The sequence below is a fragment of the Colletotrichum scovillei genome, assembly GCF_011075155.1.
Source record: "Colletotrichum scovillei strain TJNH1 chromosome Unknown Contig00012, whole genome shotgun sequence".
NCBI lineage: Eukaryota > Fungi > Ascomycota > Sordariomycetes > Glomerellales > Glomerellaceae > Colletotrichum > Colletotrichum scovillei.
Genome location: NW_023336270.1, coordinates 1303586 through 1325673, shown reverse-complemented (window position 1 = coordinate 1325673; position 22088 = coordinate 1303586). Strand labels below are relative to the sequence as shown.

At 53.4% G+C, this 22088-nt stretch overlaps 9 protein-coding genes across 9 annotated transcripts; 5 read left to right on the top strand and 4 right to left on the bottom strand.

Moving 5' to 3' along the window:
• Positions 1-346: 346 nt before the first annotated feature.
• Positions 347-1090, top strand: HER10_EVM0007677 (HIT domain-containing protein; the record flags this gene model as incomplete). Its single annotated transcript, XM_035477226.1, has 6 exons — positions 347-392; positions 490-572; positions 632-700; positions 768-860; positions 918-932; positions 983-1090. 6 exons carry the CDS (start codon positions 347-349, stop codon positions 1088-1090), a joined length of 414 nt encoding a protein of 137 aa, XP_035326237.1.
• On the bottom strand, positions 678-4387 carry HER10_EVM0007844 (CRAL/TRIO domain-containing protein). Its single transcript, XM_035483049.1, has 4 exons — positions 2115-4387; positions 2024-2065; positions 1868-1967; positions 678-1816 (listed from the first exon to the last, which is right to left on the bottom strand). The coding sequence occupies exons 1-4, from the start codon at positions 3270-3272 to the stop codon at positions 1260-1262; spliced, it is 1857 nt and encodes a 618-aa protein (XP_035326244.1). The 5' UTR covers positions 3273-4387; the 3' UTR covers positions 678-1259.
• A 1081-nt stretch (positions 4388-5468) lies between these two features.
• Positions 5469-6341, top strand: HER10_EVM0010294 (DASH complex subunit Dam1; the record flags this gene model as incomplete). Its single annotated transcript, XM_035479758.1, has 4 exons — positions 5469-5801; positions 5872-5938; positions 6002-6059; positions 6125-6341. 4 exons carry the CDS (start codon positions 5469-5471, stop codon positions 6339-6341), a joined length of 675 nt encoding a protein of 224 aa, XP_035326319.1.
• Positions 6342-6577: 236 nt separating this feature from the next.
• On the bottom strand, positions 6578-7105 carry HER10_EVM0002465 (zinc finger protein; the record flags this gene model as incomplete). Its single annotated transcript, XM_035472174.1, has 3 exons — positions 6578-6713; positions 6803-6982; positions 7056-7105. The coding sequence occupies 3 exons, from the start codon at positions 7103-7105 to the stop codon at positions 6578-6580; spliced, it is 366 nt and encodes a 121-aa protein (XP_035326091.1).
• Positions 7106-7596: 491 nt separating this feature from the next.
• On the top strand, positions 7597-9666 carry HER10_EVM0011574 (uncharacterized protein; the record flags this gene model as incomplete). The annotated part of the gene is made up of 4 exons (XM_035481002.1): positions 7597-7612; positions 7692-7941; positions 8010-9123; positions 9187-9666. 4 exons carry the CDS (start codon positions 7597-7599, stop codon positions 9664-9666), a joined length of 1860 nt encoding a protein of 619 aa, XP_035326354.1.
• Positions 9667-9954: 288 nt separating this feature from the next.
• Positions 9955-11224, bottom strand: HER10_EVM0008346 (PCI domain-containing protein; the record flags this gene model as incomplete). The annotated part of the gene is made up of 3 exons (XM_035477872.1): positions 9955-10596; positions 10663-10898; positions 10957-11224. The coding sequence occupies 3 exons, from the start codon at positions 11222-11224 to the stop codon at positions 9955-9957; spliced, it is 1146 nt and encodes a 381-aa protein (XP_035326261.1).
• A 545-nt stretch (positions 11225-11769) lies between these two features.
• On the top strand, positions 11770-14845 carry HER10_EVM0008018 (NADH-ubiquinone oxidoreductase 39 kda; the record flags this gene model as incomplete). The annotated part of the gene is made up of 14 exons (XM_035477555.1): positions 11770-11897; positions 11957-11970; positions 12026-12088; positions 12144-12238; positions 12300-12391; positions 12454-12595; positions 12635-12754; positions 12805-13140; positions 13196-13287; positions 13731-13757; positions 13855-14023; positions 14137-14253; positions 14320-14509; positions 14616-14845. The coding sequence occupies 14 exons, from the start codon at positions 11770-11772 to the stop codon at positions 14843-14845; spliced, it is 1815 nt and encodes a 604-aa protein (XP_035326252.1).
• Positions 14846-14973: 128 nt separating this feature from the next.
• On the bottom strand, positions 14974-17880 carry HER10_EVM0005133 (ubiquitin carboxyl-terminal hydrolase). Its single transcript, XM_035474757.1, has 6 exons — positions 17107-17880; positions 16797-17033; positions 16636-16746; positions 15730-16517; positions 15479-15674; positions 14974-15424 (listed from the first exon to the last, which is right to left on the bottom strand). Exons 1-6 carry the CDS (start codon positions 17189-17191, stop codon positions 15288-15290), a joined length of 1554 nt encoding a protein of 517 aa, XP_035326172.1. The 5' UTR covers positions 17192-17880; the 3' UTR covers positions 14974-15287.
• A 324-nt stretch (positions 17881-18204) lies between these two features.
• HER10_EVM0002603 (metallo-beta-lactamase superfamily protein) lies at positions 18205-19551 on the top strand. Its single transcript, XM_035472309.1, has one exon. The coding sequence runs from the start codon at positions 18463-18465 to the stop codon at positions 19318-19320; it is 858 nt and encodes a 285-aa protein (XP_035326095.1). The 5' UTR covers positions 18205-18462; the 3' UTR covers positions 19321-19551.
• The last annotated feature ends 2537 nt before the right edge of the window (positions 19552-22088 follow it).

Here is a 22088-nt window from a genome sequence, read left to right as displayed (position 1 = left end):
GAGTCTGTTGGGCCATCCAACGGTCACATCTGGTAAAAGGCAAGAGGTGAGTTCGATAGGAGGTCCCACTCCGACCTTTTGGAGGTAATTTGTTCCTCAAGTACCCTTCCTCATTCTCCCGGTCGTAGCAATCCCCGAACCACCCCACACAAGCTTCCTCAGCTTCCGTATCCCCGCCCACCTCACTGCATATGCCCTCCGCATCTCTTCAATCCCGTCCTTCCCTTTGCTCAACTTCATCATCCTCACTCACCTTTCCCTCTCGCAATTGATACGGTGATTTTTCAACTTTTCCTAGACGACTTCAATTATCGAATACAAAAGCAAGACTCAACATCCTCTCATCATGACGTCCAGCCTGGCTTCGTGCATCTTCTGCAAGATCATCAAGGGTTCGTCCCCATTCCCGCTCCTCATCTGATTCCAACCCCAAGACATCTCCGAACCCCCGCTACCGCAGGATTAACTGACATTTCGCCCCCCCATCAGGCGAAATTCCCTGCTTCAAGCTCTTTGAGAGCGAAAAGACACTCGCTTTCCTCGACATCAACCCCCTCAGCCGCGGCCATGCTGTAAGAACTCACCCATGTAATAATCATCCTGTGAATATACACTTACATTGTCTCCGCAGCTTGTCATCCCCAAGCACCACGGCGCCAAGTTGGCTGATATCCCCGACGATCAGCTCAGCGAACTCCTCGTATGCCTCCCACCAGCCTCTCTCGCGCCCCCTTGTGTGTTCATTCTGACCGCTTGCGTTATTACAGCCTGTTGTGAAGAAGCTGGTCGCCGCGACCGGTGCCACCGATTACAATATCCTCCAGAACAACGGCCGCATCGCTCACCAAATGGTCGACCACGTGAGTGTTCCCCCTTTATTCATCAACCTTGCCAGTCATCATAGCTAATCATCATAGGTTCACTTCCACATGGTAACACTTCTCACCACCGCCTCAAATTCTCGTACTGACACCCGTTGGAGATTCCCAAGCCAAATGAGACCGAGGGTCTCGGCGTGGGTTGGCCCCAGCAGGCGACCGATATGGACAAGCTCAAGGCCCTCTTTGAGGACATCAAGTCCAAGATGTAGAGAAGCCAGTTTTGGTATTATCAACACCCCCGCCCTCAACTCAATAGCAGGGATATCAATTCCTCGTAATTCGACGTCTTTGGCTGTTTCAACCTCTTTTATCCCCCCGACCAATTCTCATAACCTGCGTGTACGTCCTTCGTAAATCTAATGCCGGCTGTGCCGGTCTCTAGTCTACATCGTCGGCCGATGTCTCAACCGCGGGAGCTCCGTTGGTTGGCGCAGGTGCGGGTGCGGAAGCCGGCGTAGGAGTTGCTGCAGCGGGAGCGGGAGTGGCGGGAGCAGGTGCCCCCTTGGAGTACATGTCGATCTTGCCACCATCCTGGATAACGCCAGTCCGATCTAGGACGCACTTTGCTCGGAGGTAAGGGTCGAGCTTCCAGTAGTCATCCCTGAGTCTGCGGGCAAGTTCCTCGCGCTGTGCCTTGATGGCTGCCTCCTTGTCTGTCCCGGCCTCTTTGATCCACTGGAGGGTTGTCTCCTCGTACTCGTGGACCAGTTCTTCCCTTCCAGAAAGCAGCGCGTCTCTTGTTGCCGTATCCTTCATCTTGTCATTCTCTCCAGCGACTGGCTCCACGTACTTGTAGTCCCAGTCCTCCTGGCCGTCGAGCTCTTTGAGAATGTGGCTTGGCTCGATGAACTCTGACATTTCCTTGACATTGTTGGTGAAGTGGACCTTGGCAGCTACGACGGGGTCCAGCCAACCCTTGATAATCTTCCAGATACCTATTCATCGATTAGTTGTGTCACTCAAGACTAATCATGGGTTAAACAAACCTTGGAAGACCCATGGGGCCTTGTGCACCAGAACAGCACCGAGAGATTCGGGGTAGTTTGCCTCGAAGCACTTAATCATGAACTTCACAGGGGTGTAATCCTAGAGCAATGGTTAGGAAATATCCCATCAAGTTGCGCTATATGGGGATGACTAACCATGTTTGCCCGTGAAAAGCCGGTCATATCAAAAACGATTGTCTTTGTCCGATTAGCACAAGTCAGCCTGCCAAAACACGGAAAAACTTACAGCAGTATCGACGGGAGGAGCCAGAACCATACGAGCTGTCTCAATCAAGAAGACAGTATACTTCTCGAGACTCTCCTCGCATTGCTCCCCCTGTCTATGCATGCGCACTCTGACCTGGCAGATCGGGCGTCCTCCCTTATCAAGACCATGGATGAACGTCTTGCCTGAACGGGCCTGGGCCATAAAATCCTCTCCCAACTGCTTAATCTTGGGATCGGAATTTTGCGCAGCTTCGAGCGCACCAGCCTCACCACTCTTCATGATTTCGTCGTCAACCTTCATCTCCGTCAACCTCCAGTGCATCGTGGAGATCATCATAACGAAAGCCTTCTCAACGTCCCACTTTCGCGCCCTCAGGAATCGCAGGGCAAGGGCATCGGGATGGTCATGCTTGACCATCGACCATATCGTGGCGCGCAAAGCTTCGGGACTCTGGTTGGCCAAAGCCTCCTTGAACTGTTGCGTTTGACCGTACTTGTCCTCGCCGTCCTCCTTGATACCAGCTGGAATGGCTGTCGATGTCGCGGCGCCCTCTTTCTTATCCTTGCGGCTAAACAATGAAGTGCGCTTCTTCTTGGGCTTGTCGCCTTTTCCGGGAGCCGACGTTTCGCTCGGGGCTATGCTGGCAGATGCGCTGTCTGCAGCGGCGGTGCTGGTCTCCTCGCCCAAGGACAGAATGAGGTTCCACAGTTGGCGCAGCTTTTCCTCCTGCTCCGGCGTGAGGTTACCCGGTCTCCCAGCGGGAATGTCCGTCGCCATGACTTCTGATGGATGAGGTTCTGCGATTTCGTTGTCTGGTTGAGGGTCAGGTTTGGATCCGGTGATTTGCTGATAAAACAGGCCGTATGCGCACGCAAGAGCAACAGCTACGGAGCAGAGGACGATGTCAACCCGTGACTCGAGGAGAAGACGGGGTTTCTTGAGGTTGGGGAGGCCCGGTGACTGTGGTGATCCGAGTGGTTGGAATCGTCTGTAATTTGAGGGCTTGGAGGGGCAGTTGAATTTCCGGACACAGGGTCTGACTAGGAGCTGCCGTCCAAATTGCGAAGTCAATGGCAATTGTGCAAGGCGAGTCCCCGAAGCGCACTGGAGGGAGCTTTGCGAAAACGTGAAAATTCGAGGCAAAGCCGAGGTTTGTGGTTTCAAACAGACCGGCATCAGTCGACGACGTCAGTCAATGCTTCGGACTATATTGGTGGTGCTGAGACGGGGTCAGCAGGGTCATCCCACAGTGTAGTGCATTGGCAAATGGCGGCGGGTTGGAGAGGAAATCTGGCAAGGTGAAAAGAATCAAGCCGAGTGATGCGCGGATGGCCGGAATATGGCTTGCGCCGGAGGTTGAAGTGACGGTAGGGAGGAACAGACTGGGTGGCTGACATGCGCCGGAGGGGAGTTAAGGTATGGAGGGGTTGTGAGGATTGGGGAATGACTAGGGTAGGTACCTACTTTGGTTACGCGGCTGATGGAGAGTTTACGGACTGGCGTCTATGCGGTTGGCGGCCAAGGAGTGACAATGCAGGAAGACGAGAAGAGCAAAGTCGAGAGGACCGTGGAAGCAAGGTACGGATACAGAGAGGTTGATGGATAAGGCAGTGAGACCGGGTCTATTACGTGGGCAGTGAATGTGCGACGGAGGGGCAGCGTTGCGGACGGAGCTTTGAGCAAAGAGGAAAGTCGGGGGCGACGGGGATTGAGGGAGGCTTAGACGCGGCGGACAAGGAGGAGGAGGACGACGACACCTCAGCGACAATAGGTAAGCGCAATGTTGCGAGGGTCGAGCGCTGTACTTGGTACCCCTTAGGAGGCTGTTCAAACTTCACGGAGTTGGTAACTTGGTCACTGGTGGACGCAGATGTAGCTCAATTTCCGAGCGATCCGGACTGGCACAGCTTCCAAGAGTACCGTTGGACCTTAGGTGCCTTAGTTGGCGTCTTTTGTTGTAGTAATTGGGTGTCAGCTGTGGATTTGCCCAATGTACCTTGGAGTTGTCGAGCTATTGTGGTGCTGAGATGTGGTGGGAGAGGAATAGCTTTGCGGACCCAGCAAGGAGACCGACACCGACCAAGAGGGATAAGGTATGGGTAAGGTTGAGGTGGGATGTCGTTGGGAGCGGGGGGGGTTGATGCGTGCAACCTTTTGCAGTGAAATGGTGAAATGGGACGTGGTGATCGATTCTGGTCGTTCAGGTTTGCAAAATGGTGAACATGGACGCTACGTAGAGTGTGGTGAACCGTAAACCGTAAACGAGCACAATAAAATACGTCGTATTCGAGTCCGTACGATGCCTCAGGGTCGCGGGGGAAGTGCGAGTGCGAGTATTGGTATCTGTATCCGTAAGGTGCCTTCCTCATTACAGCAGGTCCACCAAAATCATCAGAAATGGCCACGCGACCTCCCGTCGGATGCGACGAGGCAGGGACGCCAGGTACCTACCTACCTACCTACCTTACCTTACCTAGGTACCTTACCTGTGCGTGTCTCCTCCCTGGTTGAGCGAACGCGAGGTGAGGTGCCCCGTACCTTACCTTAATGGAACTTCGGGGCCGAGTCACGCGAGACGCGCTCGATACCTTACCTTGAGTGAACGTGGAACGGGGAACGTCTGCGCCTCCGCCCCTTTAAATCAATGGGCTAAAAAAAAAAAAAAAAAATCCACACAATTACATATCGAATAGTCACACTATTGCAGCGTCTACTCAACGCTATTAACACTGTCGTTGTTTTGAGATAAACCTCGAGATCTCAGGGTTGTTGAATAACCTCTTCTTCATCCAGGTTCACAGTCAACCTCAATGGCCTCAAGATGAGGAAAACTTAGACAGAGTGGAACGGGGAACGTACACAGTAGGTAGGTAGCTTGACTCTAGGACAAAAGCCTGCCCAAGCTTCAATGCCTGGGCACGCTGGGATCGGCCTGAGGAAACCCAAATTTGCGTCATCCCGCCTGATGACCAGCTGTCTGCCGGGGTCTTTTAGAGATGACGGGCGATTTCTTGAAGCCCCTACACGTGCTGAAATGCAGTTTTGGTTTGCGCTGAGTGCGGGGCCTTGCCCTGGGAAGATTGAACCCCGCCAGGAAAATAAAAAACGATACGTAGTCCAGGACTCCAGCCTTGAGGTGCCTTGTACCTGATGTCGGGCCACCAAAGCCGTCGGGGTTTGTTGATGTTGACTTTCACTTGAACTTCCATCAACCAGCAACCACAGCTCACCCCACAACTAAGGTACTTCGACACCCCGCGTTACACCGACAGCTATCACCGACACCAAAGAATCTGACGACGTCTCTCTCGCCGAGTTCCCAACGCAAAGTATTGCACATAGTACATCTCGATTCCACTTCAACTGCCCATCATGGCAGATTACAACGCCCACGAGAAGCGATCCGGCTCGCGCACGCGCAACTCTCGTCCGACAACCCCCATGCGCCCGACCACGCCTCTGCGCCCTTCTTCGCGATCCTCTTTTCGCGAGTCCGCCAGAGATAGCGTTCACGGCGGCGGCGAGTCGTTTCCCCTCAACACCTTTGAGCCCGCCTTTGCTGAGCTCTCGGATGCCATGGCCGACCTTGAAGCCAATATGATGCACTTCCAGCTGATGCACGAGAGTCTGGCGCGCTTCAGCGAATCTTTTGCGAGTTTCATGTACGGCCTGAACATGAATGCCTTTTGCGTCGATTTCCAAGAGGTGCGATTGTTCCATCAGATACCTTTTGACATACTAGCCAATGCTGACCCTACCTCGTTCTCCTCTCTAGGGCCCTGTCCCCGAGTCCTTCAAGAGGGCGAAGCTGCAGGAAGAGACGAACGCAGCCGCAGGATCAGGTACGAGCCCCAACGCAATCTCTGGTGCATTCTTGGCGGTATTTCTGACATGCACATTCACAGGCATTCCTCGCGCGTTTGAAAAGCCTAGCAATGATTTTGATGGCGAGACGACTTTTATGTACTGATCCATACCCTGAATTCCTCTGTTGGAAGCTTTTTAAGCATCCTGCTAATCACTTACAGGACCACTGACGTTTCGTTCGTTGAAAACCCGCCCGCCTCCTCCAAGCCAACCCCGAAATACAAGACCCCCAGCACAGCTACTAGAGGTTCCCGCGTGCCGGCACCTTCTACACGTGGAGGCACAACGCGTGGTCGCGCGGGAGGCCGCGGAGGCTCCGAGACAACGAGAGGTCGGGGTACCGGGATCGTCAGACCACGCGGCCGTGGCATCCGATGAAAGGTGCTACAACAGATGCCCGCTGTAGAACCTCACTGGTGGCATCATCGCCGCCGCTTGCTTGCCCTGAGCCTCGAGCCATCGCAAGCTGGATCTCAACTTCCCGACCACGGCCCTTCAGGGTGCAGTAATGAGAAAGCGGTGATGGCAATTCCAGTACATTATGTCGTGAAAGGGTATCATCTAGCGTCTACTCTTGAGCCACGGCAGACTTGTGGGCAGGAGCCAAGCGCATCTCAAGTCTCCATCTCGATCTCCTGGTCGAGGGCCTTCTCGGGTCCTCCCTTGTTGGGACCCTTGTCGTCTGTTCGAATGCCGACGACGGCCTCTGCCTCTTTCTGGGTATACGGTTCCTCCTTCAACTGCTTGACCCTGGAAATCAATAGGTTAGCGGGACCGCAACAGACGAGAGCACATATAGGCCAAGCGGAGGCATGGAAGTGTAGTAGGAGAAGACGAACCTGCGCTTGTGAGGCTTTCCCTTACGGTGGCCTACGAGGCTGACTTCGGTCTCGAACCACTTGGCGCATTCGATGCAATAATGCTGTCCCAATCCTGGAAGATCCTCCTTTGCTTTTGATCCCGTGAAACGTTGGAGATGGCGCGGCGAGCGCAGATCGGCCTTGATCTGGTCGACATCCCTATAGTATGCTTTGTTAGGAACCGAAGACGACTTCTAGTTTTTCTTCCGTTTGCTCCTGTAAAAACCCTTACCTTGTCTTCCTTCGTGTCTTGGTCAAAGTTTTCTTGTTGGTGACGCCCATTTTTCTGGTTCGCCGAGTTCGACGAGAGAAAGCGTTTATGGTCTGTAAGGTGTCGCAATTGCGTCGGGGATCGATTGAAGAGGGTGGCAGAATCCTAAAATTGGTACTCGAGATGGCGATGGCGGGGCAGAATTCTGGTGGTGAGCCGCAAAAAAGTTGGTTCACCGCTCACAAACGACGGGGATTAATGCCTCCGTGGCCCCGGATCCACTAAAAAGTCTAGGTACCTACCACCTTGCGGCAGAGTCGCCCGAAGCTTGAGCTAAACTCGGGGATGGGGATCGAACGCGAGGGGACGAGCCCGGATAAATGAATATATGGGGACTCCTGTCACTTGTACCTCCAACACAGCTCCGCCTCCATCCCCGGGACGCCCTTACAACCCATCTTTAAAGATGACGGTTGTCCTTTCGGAAAGTCACCGCACAGCAAAGACGAAGTAATTGTGCGATTGCGCAGCTCTCGGGAGCTGCAGAACAACAGCCTCCGTTATGTCGCGACTAATATGTGAGAACAAACAAGAGACCCTTTGATCCCCCTCTACTCTTGCCCCTGTTGTAGCTGACTTGACATCGCATCCATCCAGCTTCGGCACTGTCGTTGCGTCGCGATCCGCGCATCCTCAAGCTCCCGCCCTACATCTCGCTCGCTTGCATTCTTGGTGGTATTGCATGGCTATTTCTCTTGCCTTTGAACGACTACTCACGACGAACCTACATTTCCGAGAATGCGCTGCTTCCGGGTCAAGTGCACACGTATTTCGGTGGAAGTGACCAGCATGTGCTGAGGGCGTATAAGCATGAGGTCAACTCGGTCAGGGACAAGTCAAATTACGAGTATGGAGCACCGTAATTGCATCTTCACGGCTGCTTTATGACTTGGGCTAACCACTGAAACATGGTAGAATCAATGATAAGCTCGAGGGCATCCTCAAGAGCGTTGGTTTGAAGGTCGGCCGCCAAAACTACACATACGAATCCGCCGGCGACGTATATACCGGAGAGAACATCTACGCCATTCTTCAAGCTCCTCGCGGCGATGCCACGGAGGCTATTGTGCTCATCGCGGCCTGGAAAACGGTCGACGACAAGTTCAACCAGAACGGCCTTCCACTGGCGCTGACACTGGCGAGGTACTTCAAGCGATGGTCACTCTGGTCCAAGGATATCATCCTCGTCATTCCTCCTGACAGTAGGACGGGCACTCAGGCATGGGTCGACGCATACCACGACTCGCACGACTCCTCCCGGGTGAACTCGCTTCCACTCAAGTCTGGCGCTTTGCAGGGTGCCATCGCCATCGACTATCCGCAGGACCACCGTTTCGAGTCCATCCATATCATCTACGACGGCATCAACGGCCAGCTCCCCAACCTGGACCTCATCAACTCCGTTGTCAATATCGCGGGTGGACAGATGGGTATGGGCACTGCCATCCAGGAGATGTGGTCGCACTCTGACAAGTACCGGGACCGACTCCTCACGATGCTTCGCGGCATGTTGAACCAGGGGCTCGGCCACGCCTCTGGTCCGCATAGTAGCTTCATCCCCTACCACGTGGATGCCGTGACTTTGCAACCATTCGGTGACGGGTGGCACGATGAGATGGGAATGGGCCGCCTTGTCGAAGGAACTTTCCGCAGCTTGAACAACCTGCTTGAGCACCTCCACCAGAGCTTCTTCTTCTACCTACTCATGCAGAAGGAGAGGTTCGTGAGCATTGGTACGTACCTGCCAAGTGCCATGATCCTGGCCGCCAGCTTCACCATTACTGCAATCTCCCTCTGGGTGAAGAGTGGTCACCAGGACCAGCCGTCAGCTGCGCCCAACTCGGTGGTGAAATCCGAGAATGAGGACACTGCGTCTAAGGAGGTACTCGAGACCGTAAAGGAAACGAACACGTCTTCACCTTCTGTTCCCGCCGTAGAACGCGATCTGTTTCTTCCTCTGGGTCTCGTGGCTGTCTGCCAATTTCTCGGTGTCGTGCCATTGTACATCTTCAATCATATGCCTGCAAATGTAAGCTCTCCTTCTCATTCTCAGCTCAACCAAGATCCAAATGCTCACTTTTCAATCCCACAGATGCTCGCTGGCGCATACACAGCCTTCGCCCTCGCCAACTGTGCCCTGCCCTTCTTCATCTCCTCGCTCCTCAAATCCACGTACAACCCTACGGTCCAGCAATACCAGCTGATCAAGTCCTTCTCCCTCCTCCTGCTGGGCATGTTCCTCTCAGCTCTGGCGACCCTCAACTTCTCTCTCGCCTTCCTCGTTGGTGTCATGGCCAGCCCGCTATCCTTCATGCGGCCGTGGCCAAACCATGCGGCCGTTCGCTGGGCCTGCGCCGCTTTTCTCCAACTCGCCTCCCCGACGGCGGCGCTGTACTCTGTCTCGTCGTACTTTGGTATCAGCATCGGCGAGGTCCTGAAGGAAGCGGCTTTTGGTTGGGATGTCTGGGGCATGTATACACCCGTCATTATTTGGGGTGTGTGGTGGCCTGCGTGGCTCATGGGATCCGTCATCGTGCTCGGGCAGCCTACAGCCAAGTCAAGAAGTGCATGATGTAAGGTACAATGAGTGTTGGTCATGTAGTCTGTATGACAGCATTATTCCTGGCGGAGTTTAAGGAACGACAACTACCAAAAACGTTTTGAGCTTTTAAAATTAGCGCATTGAGAAAAGGGGTAGTAGCATTGTCATCAAAATCATAACGGCCCTTTTTTGGAGGCCGATTTCCATTCCTCTTCTAAGTCTAGTGGTGTACACTGGTCTCCCCCCTGCCACCGTAGACCTTTATTACAGGCATAATTTTTCCTTTCCGCCCATAAACCTGGTATCCTCTGCTGTCCACTAAGCTGCCCACACGTCTCCGCCGGCGGTCTCGATCCAGTTACCAAGCTGGTTGACTTGCGAGTCCCAGTCGAGCAGTCGCTGGCGCATGTTGCCAATCTGCTTCATATCAAGCACCTTGGGCTGGACCCAAGTGATGTGCGCCACCTCGTCGACCTGGTCAATGTTGCCGCGCAGCAGACCCAGGCTGAGGGCCTTCATGATGAGGTGCTCGATCTCGTTGGGGCGAACCTTAGTCTCCTGAGCGATATCGGCGAAGGACATGGCACGGTCGTGGGGCGGCCGGCGGAAGACGGCCTCGGTGAGGGACGCGAGGTAGATCTTCTGACGGAGGTGGCCGGCGTTCTCGGCGAGCAACGGCTTGGCCCGCATGCGAGCCGAGAGAGCTTCGAAGCCCTGGAGGTCGCCGCGGTTGAAGGCGAAGAGAAGGTCGCGGAACCACTCGTCCTGTGTGCCTTTGAGGGCGTCGAGGACGGGGTGCAACAGGAGCTCACCAAAGTTGTAGATGGTGTCGGAGACTAACGCGGCGATGCTGAGGTGCAGCGCTCTCCTGTGTCGCTCCTGGGGTGTGAGGGAGTTGATGTCGATACAGGCGAGGTAGAGAAGGGCGTTGCGGTAGTAGGCTGCGAATTCCATCTTGCGCTGGATTTGAGAACCACATCAGTAAATGCTCTGTACTTGATTGGGGAAGGTGGGCAAAGTGCTTACCTGGTAGTAGTTGGCATTCGCATCATAGAACGCTGCGTGGACAATCGTCTCGACGGAGTCGAAGCTGTCCAGTATTCTCTCGGCTGTGTCGAGGTCCTTGCGGGCGCCATCCATATCCTCCAGATCCAGCTTTACTCTGGCCACAGCGACGGAAGCGTATACCAAAGCGTCCTGTGAGTTCTCGTTGTCTACCTTCTTCGCGACTCCTTGGAGGAATGTGAGGCGCTCCTCATCATCTATAAAGATCCCGTCAGTTCCATGCCCTCTCCTAACTCCTGTGTGGCTAAGCCTTACCAGAGCATTCGGTGGCAGCCTTCAATGCCAAGTCGACAAGCTTAAGCTGGTTGATCTTATCCGCAAACTTGAGAATGAAGACCTTGTAGAAGGAGAGTCGCTGGGGCTTGCTGCCCGGGTGACTGAAGAACTGGCCGAGGGCATCGGTGAGCTGGTGCCAGAGTTTCCTCTCCCAGTAGTTTTCGAACTCCAAAACGAGGTGCTGAAGTTCCTCGGGGGCCTCGTCGCGCTGCTCCGCCAGGAAGTCGGGAATTGCGTCGGCGCTCATCTTGGTGGGAGGTCTCGGTCGGTGGGTGTGAGCTTCGGAGGGGTTGAGGATGACGACAGAATCGTTGAAGAAAGACCAGGTGACAGTTCTTTCCTCAGATTGCAGCTTCAGAGGCAGAGGGATTGAGGCTCAAGGGCGGACTTTCGTCGTGGAAAATGCCGGGGAGTTCGTCTGGTAGTTGTGTGAATGGTGTTGATGAATGCAAGCAGCAGCAGTTGCCAGTAGCAGCTCCGGAGGGGCGATGCACATAACGCGGCTAGCTAGCAGCCTGGTCAGTCAGCTAAGGTACAGAGGTACGTAGCGCAGCACCGATTCGGATGCTTCTGGACAGAACCCACTTCCGGATAGAATAACCAATGATTGTTTTTCCGATCCTATGACCATGGAATGGGCCGTGCACCTGCTTCCACGTGACCCGCTCACCTTCCGTCCGGGATTCTGGATGAAGCTCGCGACTTTGGAGCTTTCGGCTGGTCAAGAAGCGTTCAGTTGCGAGTCAATTGAGGGGCCACCGCACATATTTGTTGCAGCCTCTATATCTGAAAATGGCCTCCTTTCAAACCGCCGTGCGGTCGACCCAGAAGGTCGCGCACAATGCTTTGAGAAGCAGGCCCATCTCCGATATTTCCATCACCCGAACCGGCAAACCCATCCTGCGAACCCAGGGCGGAAGGTAGGCATGCCAATCAATTGCGTTTCTATAGGCCGTCGCTGACTAGATTCTGAATACAGACACTCTCTTGGTGGTATGAACCGATCGAACAATTGATTACGGGACGTTTGTCTAAGGTCGAGTTACAGGACACACTGCGACTGTTTTCGGCGCAACGGGACAGGTTGGACGGTACATCGTGAACAGGCTCGGTACGAACATACACACACGACGAACTTTTCCTGCAATACTGACCGATTCCAATAGCTCGCCAAGGATGCACCGTTATCGTCCCTTTCCGCGAGGAGATGGCCAAGCGCCACTTGAAGGTCTCTGGTGACCTTGGCCGAGTCGTCTTCCTTGTATGGTCTCCCTTCCGATGCGGCGGACTGAAGTCTAGGAAGGCTAATGAAATGGCTATAGGAGTACGACCTCTACAACACTCAATCGATCGAAGAGAGCGTTAGACATTCCGATGTTGTCTACAACCTGGTCGGCCGTGACTACCCCACCAAGTAGGTCTATGGGTCTATGAAGCGAGGGGCATTCGAAGATCGATGGCTAAGAAAACGCCTAGGAACTACTCCCTCGAGGATGTCCATGTCGAGGGAACCGAGCGGATAGCTGAGGCTGTTGCCAAGTACGATGTCGATCGCTTTATCCACGTCTCCAGTTACAACGCCAACCTCGAGTCAACATCCGAGTTCTTCCGCACCAAGGCCCGTGGCGAGCAAGTCGCTCGCAGCATCTACCCCGAGACCACCATTGTGAGGCCGGCGCCCGTTTTCGGCTTCGAAGACAACCTCCTCCTGAAGCTCGCCAACGTCATGAACCTCTTCACTGCCAACAACATGCAAGAGAGATTCAGACCCGTCCACGTAAGCTCTCCGTAACGATGCCTACCTTGCATGAGACCTAACATCTGCAGTCCATCGACGTTGGCCAGGCTCTGGAGGTCATGCTCTACGACGATAGCACAGCAGGTCAGACCTACGAGCTGTACGGCCCCAAGGAGTACTCGATGGCCGAAATTGCCGAGTTTGCCGACCGTGAAATTTTCAAGAAGCGCCGCCACATCAACCTCCCCAAGGCTGTCCTTAAGCCCATTGCCGGTCTCCTGAACAAGTACCTCTGGTGGCACACCATGTCTGCCGACGAAGTCGAGCGTGAATTCATTGACCAGGAGATTGACGAGACCGCCAAGACATTCAAGGACCTCGGCATCGAGCCCGGTGACATTAGCAAGTTCACATACCATTACCTGGTAAGGACGCCCGTGATTTTCTCTATCAGAGTGACATGTATTGACTTCCTCATAGCAAGGTTTCCGCAGTGCCAACTTCTACGACCTGCCCCCTGCAACAGAGAAGGAGAAGAAGGAGGAGCGCAAGTACCTGCACGTTCTTGACGAGTAAGCCTGGGTTTCATTTGTTGGATGGATTTGATTCTGGGCAAGCAAGTCGTTTAGAGTGTATATAAGTAGTCAGCTAGACAGAGTTGCAAAAGTCGAGGAATCCATGTACAGTTTGAACACCATCTCTCAAATGTGCGAACGTTCTATAGTGTGGTTTTTGCTCCGTGGTGTTGGCATTAGTTGGTATGTCTGCAATGTCAAAGCTGATTCGTTGAAACAGTGTAGTTTATGACGGTTCAAACTGGGTCCTTGACACAGACTTAGCAGCCCTTTCACCTCACGTTGCGACTCAGCTTTCCTCTTACATTTTAACCCTCTTGGTCACTGCAGTCGTTATCTTAAATTTTGTTTGTTCGCGGCTGGCTGGCCTGCAGACTTTCTATTTTCCCTTTGCTCAACAAACTCACTAAAATTTTTCGTCAAAACACAGTCAAGATGAGCATCTCAGACAGCGAGGATGAGCCTCTGTAAGCCAGCTCCAGTGAACCGAAAAATTCGAACCATCACCGTCTCCACCGGACAAGTGGCACAGTATTGACTAACACATCTTCCTTGCGCCGGCAGTACTCTCTCTTCGCACGCGTTGGCGGCGCTGGCCGAATTCAAGGCCGAGGAGGATGCCCGCCTGAAAGAGTTTGAGAGGCTCCAGGAACAAGCGGAGGCGAATGCGGCCAAGAAGGCGCCGATATCCATGGCGGCGTTCATGGAGGACTGGAATAAGTCGCAATTTTGGGTAAGGAGGAACCTTTATCAGCACGCAGAAAAGCGATGCGCCTTCTTCAAGGGTTTCTGGAATAGAGGAAGCACAAAATTTCTGACTTGAGATTTTGTTTTTGTTCCCCTTAGTATTCTAACGAGACGGCGGATTGCTTGGCGAGGCAACTCCTCGAGGGCGCTGATGCGGATACCACGATTGCGATTGTGTCTGCGCCCAGTGTGTTTGTCGCTCTGCATAATATCCTGGTAAGAGCACCGCCATAAAGGGCGATTCGCCATGTATTTGGACGATGTATATTGACTGCTCTGCAGACTGCGCGAGACGAGAGCGAGGCCCGGCCAAAGGTCTTTTTGCTGGAGCACGACAACCGCTTCAACGTCTTCCCCGAGTTCATCTTTTACGACTTTGCGCAGCCCTTCAAGCTCCCGAGCGAGCTCAAGGGTGTCGTAGACCGCTTCGTCATCGACCCTCCCTTCCTCAGTGAGGACTGCCAGACCAAGAGTAAGCTCAACCCCCCAGTCCAGTCGCGCAGACAGAACCCCCTCCTCCCGGGGTTCGAGTAGAAGAAAGAACGCCCCCATGCTGATAGCAGTCCTTTGATTTCCAGCCGCCATGTCGGTCCGGTGGATGATGAAGCCGGATGTCGCCGAAAAGGGCCGCGTCATCGTCAGCACCGGCGAGCGCATGGCCGAGCTGGTGAACAGAATATACAAGCCCCTCGGTGTCAGGACCGTCACGTATGAGCCTAGCCACGAGCGAGGGCTCAGCAACGAGTTTTGGTGTTATGCGAACTTTGAGTGCAAGGACTGGACGTGGCGGGAGGCGGCTTCGAGTTGAAAAAAAGGGGGAACAGATCCTTAGAAAGTAGATCCAGGCAACGCGGCCCTTCCCACATTGGTTGGCGAGCTCATGAGAATAGACCGGTCGTCTGGCCCTGACGGGGCCCGATTTGGCACATGTTTCTTGTTTGCGAGATTTCAATAGAAAGTACATACGCTTGATCGCTGTTCTATACAATGATGGCTCCTCAGGATTGCCATCCAAAATGCGGATTTTGTTGTTCGCCTTTGCCAAAGGGCCCAAGATGATGCATTACCCACGTTTATTTCCAACGCCGACAAGATGCTTGATCCTCCGTCGCCCCCCGCCTTTGCCGTTCCAAAGCGCCCCTTTCCCCCATACTTTCGGCGGGCCACCGCTTTTACCTCGTTTAACCTGGTGGCATTACTGTTTTACACTGCTCGGCGTGATACGTTTCGTCCCCTCTCGAGGTATGAGGTTACGAGAGTGAACGGATAATGTAGAAGAGCAGATAGGGTTGAGCGCTCATGACGTCTGACTTTGACGCCATTTCAACCTTGTGGTCGTTGAACTTGAACCACTGGTCGCCTACTCGGCAGTAGGATACATAATGGCCTAGGTACCCAGTCAGTAACAGTATTGAAATTGGTTCGCCATGTATCAACTGACCCGTGTCGATCTCGCCCACGTGGACCACCACGCTAAGGAGGTCGTACGTGCAAGATCTTCCGAGGTCAAAGGCATCCTTGGAGTCCGCGCCTCTACCTCTGGTTGTATATGGCAGCATGTTGAGCTGAAGGGGGAAGTTAACCACCGTCTCGATCTTTGATGCGCGGTCATGGCGGCCCTGCTTGTACTCAAATCGCTAGTAATGGTTGTTAGCTGGCAAGAGTACACCATAAGTATGCAACTAGACATACCTTGAGCTGTATCGCGAGCACATTCGGCAGCCGCTTAATGCTGGTGGCTCTCTTGGCCTGCTGCATCGAGCTGCAGTTGTGGCACCGATACTCGCACTTGTCTGACTTGACGTACTCCTCATCCAAGCACTCCTGCAGAGTCAGACTGGGCACCTTCTGACCTCCCTTCTTTCTCTTGTGAGAGAGGTTCTCCAGTCCGAGACTGAGGTCCAGGAATGATTGAACCGCGTTGGTGACGCCTCCACAGTTCTGGCAAGTCGTGCCAGTCTGGAGCTTGCCGTAAAATGTTTGATGGATGATGCAGTTACATGTGTGCTCGCTTCCAGTCTCAGGACGCTTGCCATCTCCATTTCGTTCATGCAGCTCCTCGGCGAGGAATTGGAAGAACTCATGGGCATCCTGCTCCTTGGTGGTGACGAGGTTTTCAAACGCCTTCTTCTCTGAGATCCAGAATCCAGACAGAATACTAGCCGCCGTGAATCCATTAGTATTCTCAACGGCATAGAAGTCCTGGAACATGTCGTCCATCGCACAGCTGAGGCAGTTGGTCAGCTGGCAATCAGTGCTCTGATGGCCATCGCTGAGATAAAAGTTGCGTAGGAGGGGGTTGTGGAGGAAGCTCTGCAGCACCACATTTTGGTAGCATGTTGCTCCAGCATTGTAGATTCCGCGCAGACCATTGGCCTTGCAAGAGGCAGTGGTGGTGTTGTTGGAGATATAGCCTGGGTTGCTTGCAGAACTGTCCTTTACGCCATCTGAGAACATCTCATCGTGCTTTCTCTTCCGGTCTGGAAGATTAATTAGAATGTTGGTCAGGCAGCTAGGGGCCAAAGAAGGGCGGCGCAACCACGCAAGCTATAGTCTGAGGTGCGATGATGATGCCTCTCATGAGTAAAGATAACTTACTGGAAAAAGTTCCTGTTCCCATCTTACGAACTCGAAGCTCCTCGAGAGTGGGGTCCCAGACTAGGTCATCACATATCTGGCAGTAGAGGGCACCACTCCTTGAGTCGACATCTAAAGTTTGTTAGGAAATTCACGTTTGTTTTCGGTGACGGGCCACGTACAGAAGCGATGCTGCTTCTTTGTGCCGTGCTTGAGACGATCGTCCTCATTGACAATGGCGGAGCATTGTAGACAGAGGTAGTTGGATGTGAGAGACGTCATGACCTGGCCGTCAGAGTTCTTAAATGTTTGCGGCACAACAGGCGTCTGCTCAAAGATGTTTTTGAGGATCATCTTGTAGTGGTGGACACATTGGGTAATACCCTCTGTGGACTGGGTGAACAGCCGCTGGATGTGTTCTGTTTGTATCCTGTTAGCCTGACTCTGGGCCATTCCTGCCATTGCAGCAAGTAACAATTGTAATCTACTGACCGCAGCCAAAGACCGGTGTGCCAGGGAGGGGCGATTTGACCTTGGCGGTCTTTGGGGACATGGGCGTCGTTGGTCGAGCAGACATCTTGGGTATTATGGATGGTGTTGTTTGATTGATCAGTCGGTCGTCCTGCTCCTTCGTCTACTTGCTCTTGCCTTGAAGCACCTGGAAAGCAAAATACTTGGGATTTTCTTATTGCGCAAAAAAAGGCCGAGGCAAAAAGTGATCCAAAATCGAAAAGATAAGTTCGTGATTCCGACGATGGGCAAGGAAGGCGTCGTGGATTGGTAACGGCCGGAGTCGGGCCAGCGCAACAATGCTAGTAGAAATCCACAGTCAGCCGTGAGTTCGTCGCAATAAAATAGGTCAATTGGTAAGACAAGAGAAGGAAACATGAAGTGAGAGTGGAGTTTACCGGCTAGAATAGCAGAGCCAGTGATGCTGAGCAAAGTGGAGGGTGTTTGGATTGTCGGAAGGAGCGATTTCGCGCCGTGTTGAAGCTCCCCAGAGAGTGGGAGGGTGGGTGAGCTTTGGTGGATGGCGCAAGCCGAAGATCGAGAAGGTCCGAGCGGGCTGTCGCTTCCAACCCCAGTCGCAGCCGTGGAAGAGGCCAAAGTTGGTGGTGCAGAAGGAAGAAATGAATTAGAGGCTCCAGACTGCGACAGATTCCATGCGCAAAGAGCAAAGTGATTCAGGATCGTCGGGAAAGCACAGTTCCCAAAAGGCCTTACAAACAATCCCTGGAAGTTGCAAATGTTGGAGCTGGCGCTGGGTGCACAGACGGGTAGATTCCGTGGCGCCAGCAGCCAACAGGCAGTAAATCCAGTCTTATCGGCACCTGATCGGGCGGTTTCTTATCGATAACAACTTTTGCTTATCCGCCTGCCGAAAGTCCCCCTATGCCCCTGAATTCCCACAGGACCTCGGGGCACTTTTCAGTGGGTCTGGAAAAGGACCCTCCCGTCGCAACGCGGCAACAGTGAGGTCACTGTCACTGATGAAATTCTACATCGCAGTAAAGACATTGCTGAGGTAAGCCGCTTACAAGAGCCCTTTCGAACCTCAAAGTGCCTTTCGGCGCATTTTGTTCTAGAACCTCGGCATCTTCATTGCCCCTCCATTGCGCCTTCACGTACATGTAGCACCAACTTGTTCTATTCGCCAAAGTGAATGCCCAGCGTCACGTCGCGGCTATTTCTCTGTCGCATACCTTAAGGAACATGCGGGGTCTTGTGTCCGGCGTGCTTTCTCCATGTAATCGCAACGCTGGTTTGTGACTAAGACGGCCAATTTACTCAACTACATTCGGAACTAGACATATCGCCCGTCTGAATCGTACCAAGAACAACAACACAATGGCTTCACAACTAGTATCACTGCCCGAGGTCGAGCGCCTCAGCCCAGCCTGCATTCGCATCCTGGGAGGGAACCCTGGAAAGTTTACGCTGCAGGGCACCAACACGTATCTCGTCGGCACAGGCAGCCGCCGTATACTCATTGACACAGGCGAGGGCAAGCCATCGTGGATCGCCGCGGTCAAGTCAATCCTCGAGCAGGAAAAGGCGACGGTGGAGAAGGTGCTGATCACTCACTGGCATCATGATCACACGGGCGGCATCCAGCAGCTGCTAGAGCTGTCCCCGAGCTCCGAGGTCTTCAAGAACCAACCCGAGCAGGGCCAGTCAGACATTTCGGACGGCCAAAAGTTTTCCGTCGACGGGGTCAGCCTTACCGCTGTCTTCACCCCGGGGCATACCGTCGACCACATGGCCTTCGTCTTGGAAGAGGAAGACGCTATGTTCACGGCGGATAATGTCTTGGGCCAGGGTACCGCAGTATTCGAAGACTTGACCGTTTACCTCAACAGCCTCGAGAGAATGCAGAGCCTGTTCAAGGGAAGGGCGTATCCGGGTCACGGGCCCGTGATTGACAACGGCCCGTCCAAGATTCAAGACTACATCAACCACAGGAAGGCTCGAGAGGAGCAAGTTATCCGTACCCTGAGGACGGCGAGGCAAGGCTCTAATATCGAGGGCGATCCCTATGCCTGGACGGTCATGGAACTTGTCAAGGTCATTTACGCTGACGTTCCTGAGGAGCTGCATATCCCGGCGAGCGGTGGAGTCATACAGATCTTGGGAAAGCTCGAAAAGGAAAACAAGGTGGTCCAGAGTGATGAGAGATGGAAGTTGAAAGATCGATCTGCGTTATGATTCGCCCAGATGGTAAACCGGGGCAGAGGTCATGGCGGACCTTGGCCGGAGCCTCGGATCCGAAGACGGTAGATTTGACGCCGTGATATGTCACGCTTAAGTAGGAGGAAAGTGGGGATGGACCTCACGGCTTTGAGGACTAGGTACGCATATCATAGAAACCAGATGATCCCGCAGTGAGGGTATGAGTGCGTTGAGAATCTAGTACAATACAAAAGCATCGAATTTTTATGATCAGCCGGTGATTGGATGAATCCTGTAGCTAAGATGGGCCATGTGCATCGCGATGGCTCTGCGGCAGGGTTACGCAGGGCAACAAAAGCACCGGAAGGTTCGGACAAGTCGAATCTCGTGACGGCGCGGGACGTACGACGAAAGTGGGGCGCCACCTGGAAGGCTAGAAACGGCGGTCGCGGTCTGCATCTTACCAAGGATTTTCTTCTTCTTGGTAGCATCGAAACGGATGCGCTGTTCCGATATCTTGTGACGCAAGCTTAACGCAGCAGAGGTTGAGGGCGGTGTGGTGCAGCAGTTGACATGGAATAGACTAGAGCATTGCGGGTGATATGTCACAATCTCACCTTATCGAATGTTGGAAAGTCAGAGAAAACTGGTGCGGCGTCATGTCTTTGTACCTATGTCCAGCTCACCTTAAGTTGTTGTACTGGTGTTGTAGTCGGAAGGGTGCTTGAGATATCCGCCCTTCGGCTGCAGGTGTGATAAGTTCAAGATTGTTTTGCAATTGCAAAGAAGCTGATATTTCTTCAATGTTATGGAGAAATAGCGTCATCATCCATATCCAGCAGAGTAGCCTCAAAAACTTCTTGCGAATTTTATGATGCCCCGTGATCGATGCGGGTCGGACTCCGACTTGACTCCGGAGCCACCGACCGCAGGCCGCGGGAAAAGAGGGGCCTTCGCTTATGATGTTTCGCAGTGCTTCAACCATCAGGTCCGGTCGGCCTTGAGAGGTACCTGAGGTACCTGAGGTAGGTACATCAAAGGTACAACGTACCCGCCAGTCTGTCATGTGGAGCCAAGAAGGAGAGCGGGATCGTGGGTTTGACGGGCGGATCGAAGGCAAGGATGAGCACGTACGGATTTCATATGTGGATTTGACCAGGTGGTGGTTGGATGGGTGGTGGATTTCCTGCTTGCATCCATCCATGTGGATTTTTGCTCTCTTCTTGGTGGAGTTGCGCGAACTACAGTAGTTGTTCATGAGCCTGCTTTGATTTTTCCTTTTGCTGACTTATCCTCTACTTGTTGGCTTCTAGGTGCCATCCCATTTGTAATACGGTCACTACATGGCGTGCCGTTCCCCCTCAGGATTCTGTACGTGATGAATCAGCGTGAATCATCTGTGCCGGCGTCTGTTGACGTGGAATATGGCTCATTGCAGGTTTCGGTCAACTGCTCAGGTTCAACATACTCAGGCCAAGGGCATGGCGCAGAGAGAAGCAGGAGAAGTCATTGGCTCCCGTGAGGTCAGACCATTGAGAGAAGCAGACCAAAGTCTCATTGCAGATTGCAGGCAGGCAGCAGAATAGAAGTTACAGGGAAACAAGCTCATCATCATCAATATAGGAAATCAGAAGTCCAGAAGTTTCACAACCCCATGGCCGGGCGGTCTACGGGGGTTACGGAACGTGAGACACGCCGTAACGTACTCCGTACATGGCCTGTTCGTACGGAGCTTTTTTGTATCCTCCGTGTCCGTAAATTTTACTCATCTTGGCGCCGCGTTGGCAAAGGCTCGGCCGCCCGCCGGGCGTCGTTCAACTTCCAAGTCGGGGAGAGAAAAAAAATACACAGCCTTCAGGCTTCTAGATGATGTTGCAGTGATAGCAGAGCTGGGCGTCAGAAGAGTTTGAAGCAGGGCTTACTCCCAACGGACGGAGCTTCGGAAGCGCGGTCAACACTTTGGATTCGTTCTTTTGTTCTTACGGTCTAGATTACCTAGACATTTCATGTCGGTACTTCGCGCTTCCCGCATCGGCCGGCACTGGAGCCCTGCATCTCTTCGTCCTGCTTATTAACAAAATAATTTCTCTGCCCTATGAGATTTTAGCTCGTGGCCGGGCCCTTCTCAGTCTCTGCTTACCGCACCCATCGGTGGAGTGGGAACGACACCCACCACACCACAACCTCCACGGAAGTTACACTACAGATCGACGCAGGCAAGGCAGGACAGGGATAGGTAGGTGATGCGACGGAAGGTAGCTCGCCCATCTCCCCCGTGTGACTCAACTCCCATGCCTCGACGGAAGTGTTCACAGGTCTTTGGGTCTCTGAAGGGCGCCACGTTCATGTAAGAATCTGACATGGTGGGACACCTTTTACTAGCATGTTGGTCCGTAGCAAAGTAGACTTACAAATCCAATAAGCCCTTCTTTAGTACCATGGGTGGACAGCAAAGACAGCCTCGCACATCTGACGACGACGCTCGAGCGGCTGCGGCGAGCACCACGAATCGACGCGTGTGTTATTGACGGCTTGGTGGTCAGATTCCATCTCGCAGGGCGTTTGAGGCCTGAGGTAAGGAGGGAAAAGGCAAGTCATCGGTGGTTTACTTCGTACACCAACGATAGAAAACGGCACTCGGCTGCCGCGATCTTGGCGATAAGGTTGTTTTGTTTGGTGTTGGTCTGTTGCTCCGTAGTCGCTACCTTACCCACTCACCTGCCTGGTGTCCCTAGTCCCCGTTGATCCCGGGAGAGTCACATATAGCTGCATGGTCACGGATTCCATGTTCAAGGGAGTACATC

What these genes read in the sequence shown, in the direction of transcription:
- HER10_EVM0007844 (XM_035483049.1), bottom strand. Translation starts at nt 3,272, where the DNA reads ATGCCGGTCTGTTTGAAACCACAAACCTCGGCTTTGCCTCGAATTTTC. An exon ending in GCTTTTCACGGGCAAACATG is followed by an intron (nt 1,968 to 2,023) that starts GTTAGTCATCCC and finishes CCATTGCTCTAG; the next exon opens with GATTACACCCCTGTGAAGTT. An exon ending in GGCCCCATGGGTCTTCCAAG is followed by an intron (nt 1,817 to 1,867) that starts GTTTGTTTAACC and finishes ATCGATGAATAG; the next exon opens with GTATCTGGAAGATTATCAAG.
- HER10_EVM0005133 (XM_035474757.1), bottom strand. Translation starts at nt 17,191, where the DNA reads ATGTCTGCTCGACCAACGACGCCCATGTCCCCAAAGACCGCCAAGGTC. An exon ending in GGGAACAGGAACTTTTTCCA is followed by an intron (nt 16,518 to 16,635) that starts GTAAGTTATCTT and finishes TTAATCTTCCAG; the next exon opens with ACCGGAAGAGAAAGCACGAT. An exon ending in TGCTCGCGATACAGCTCAAG is followed by an intron (nt 15,675 to 15,729) that starts GTATGTCTAGTT and finishes AACCATTACTAG; the next exon opens with CGATTTGAGTACAAGCAGGG.
- HER10_EVM0002603 (XM_035472309.1), top strand. Translation starts at nt 18,463, where the DNA reads ATGGCTTCACAACTAGTATCACTGCCCGAGGTCGAGCGCCTCAGCCCA.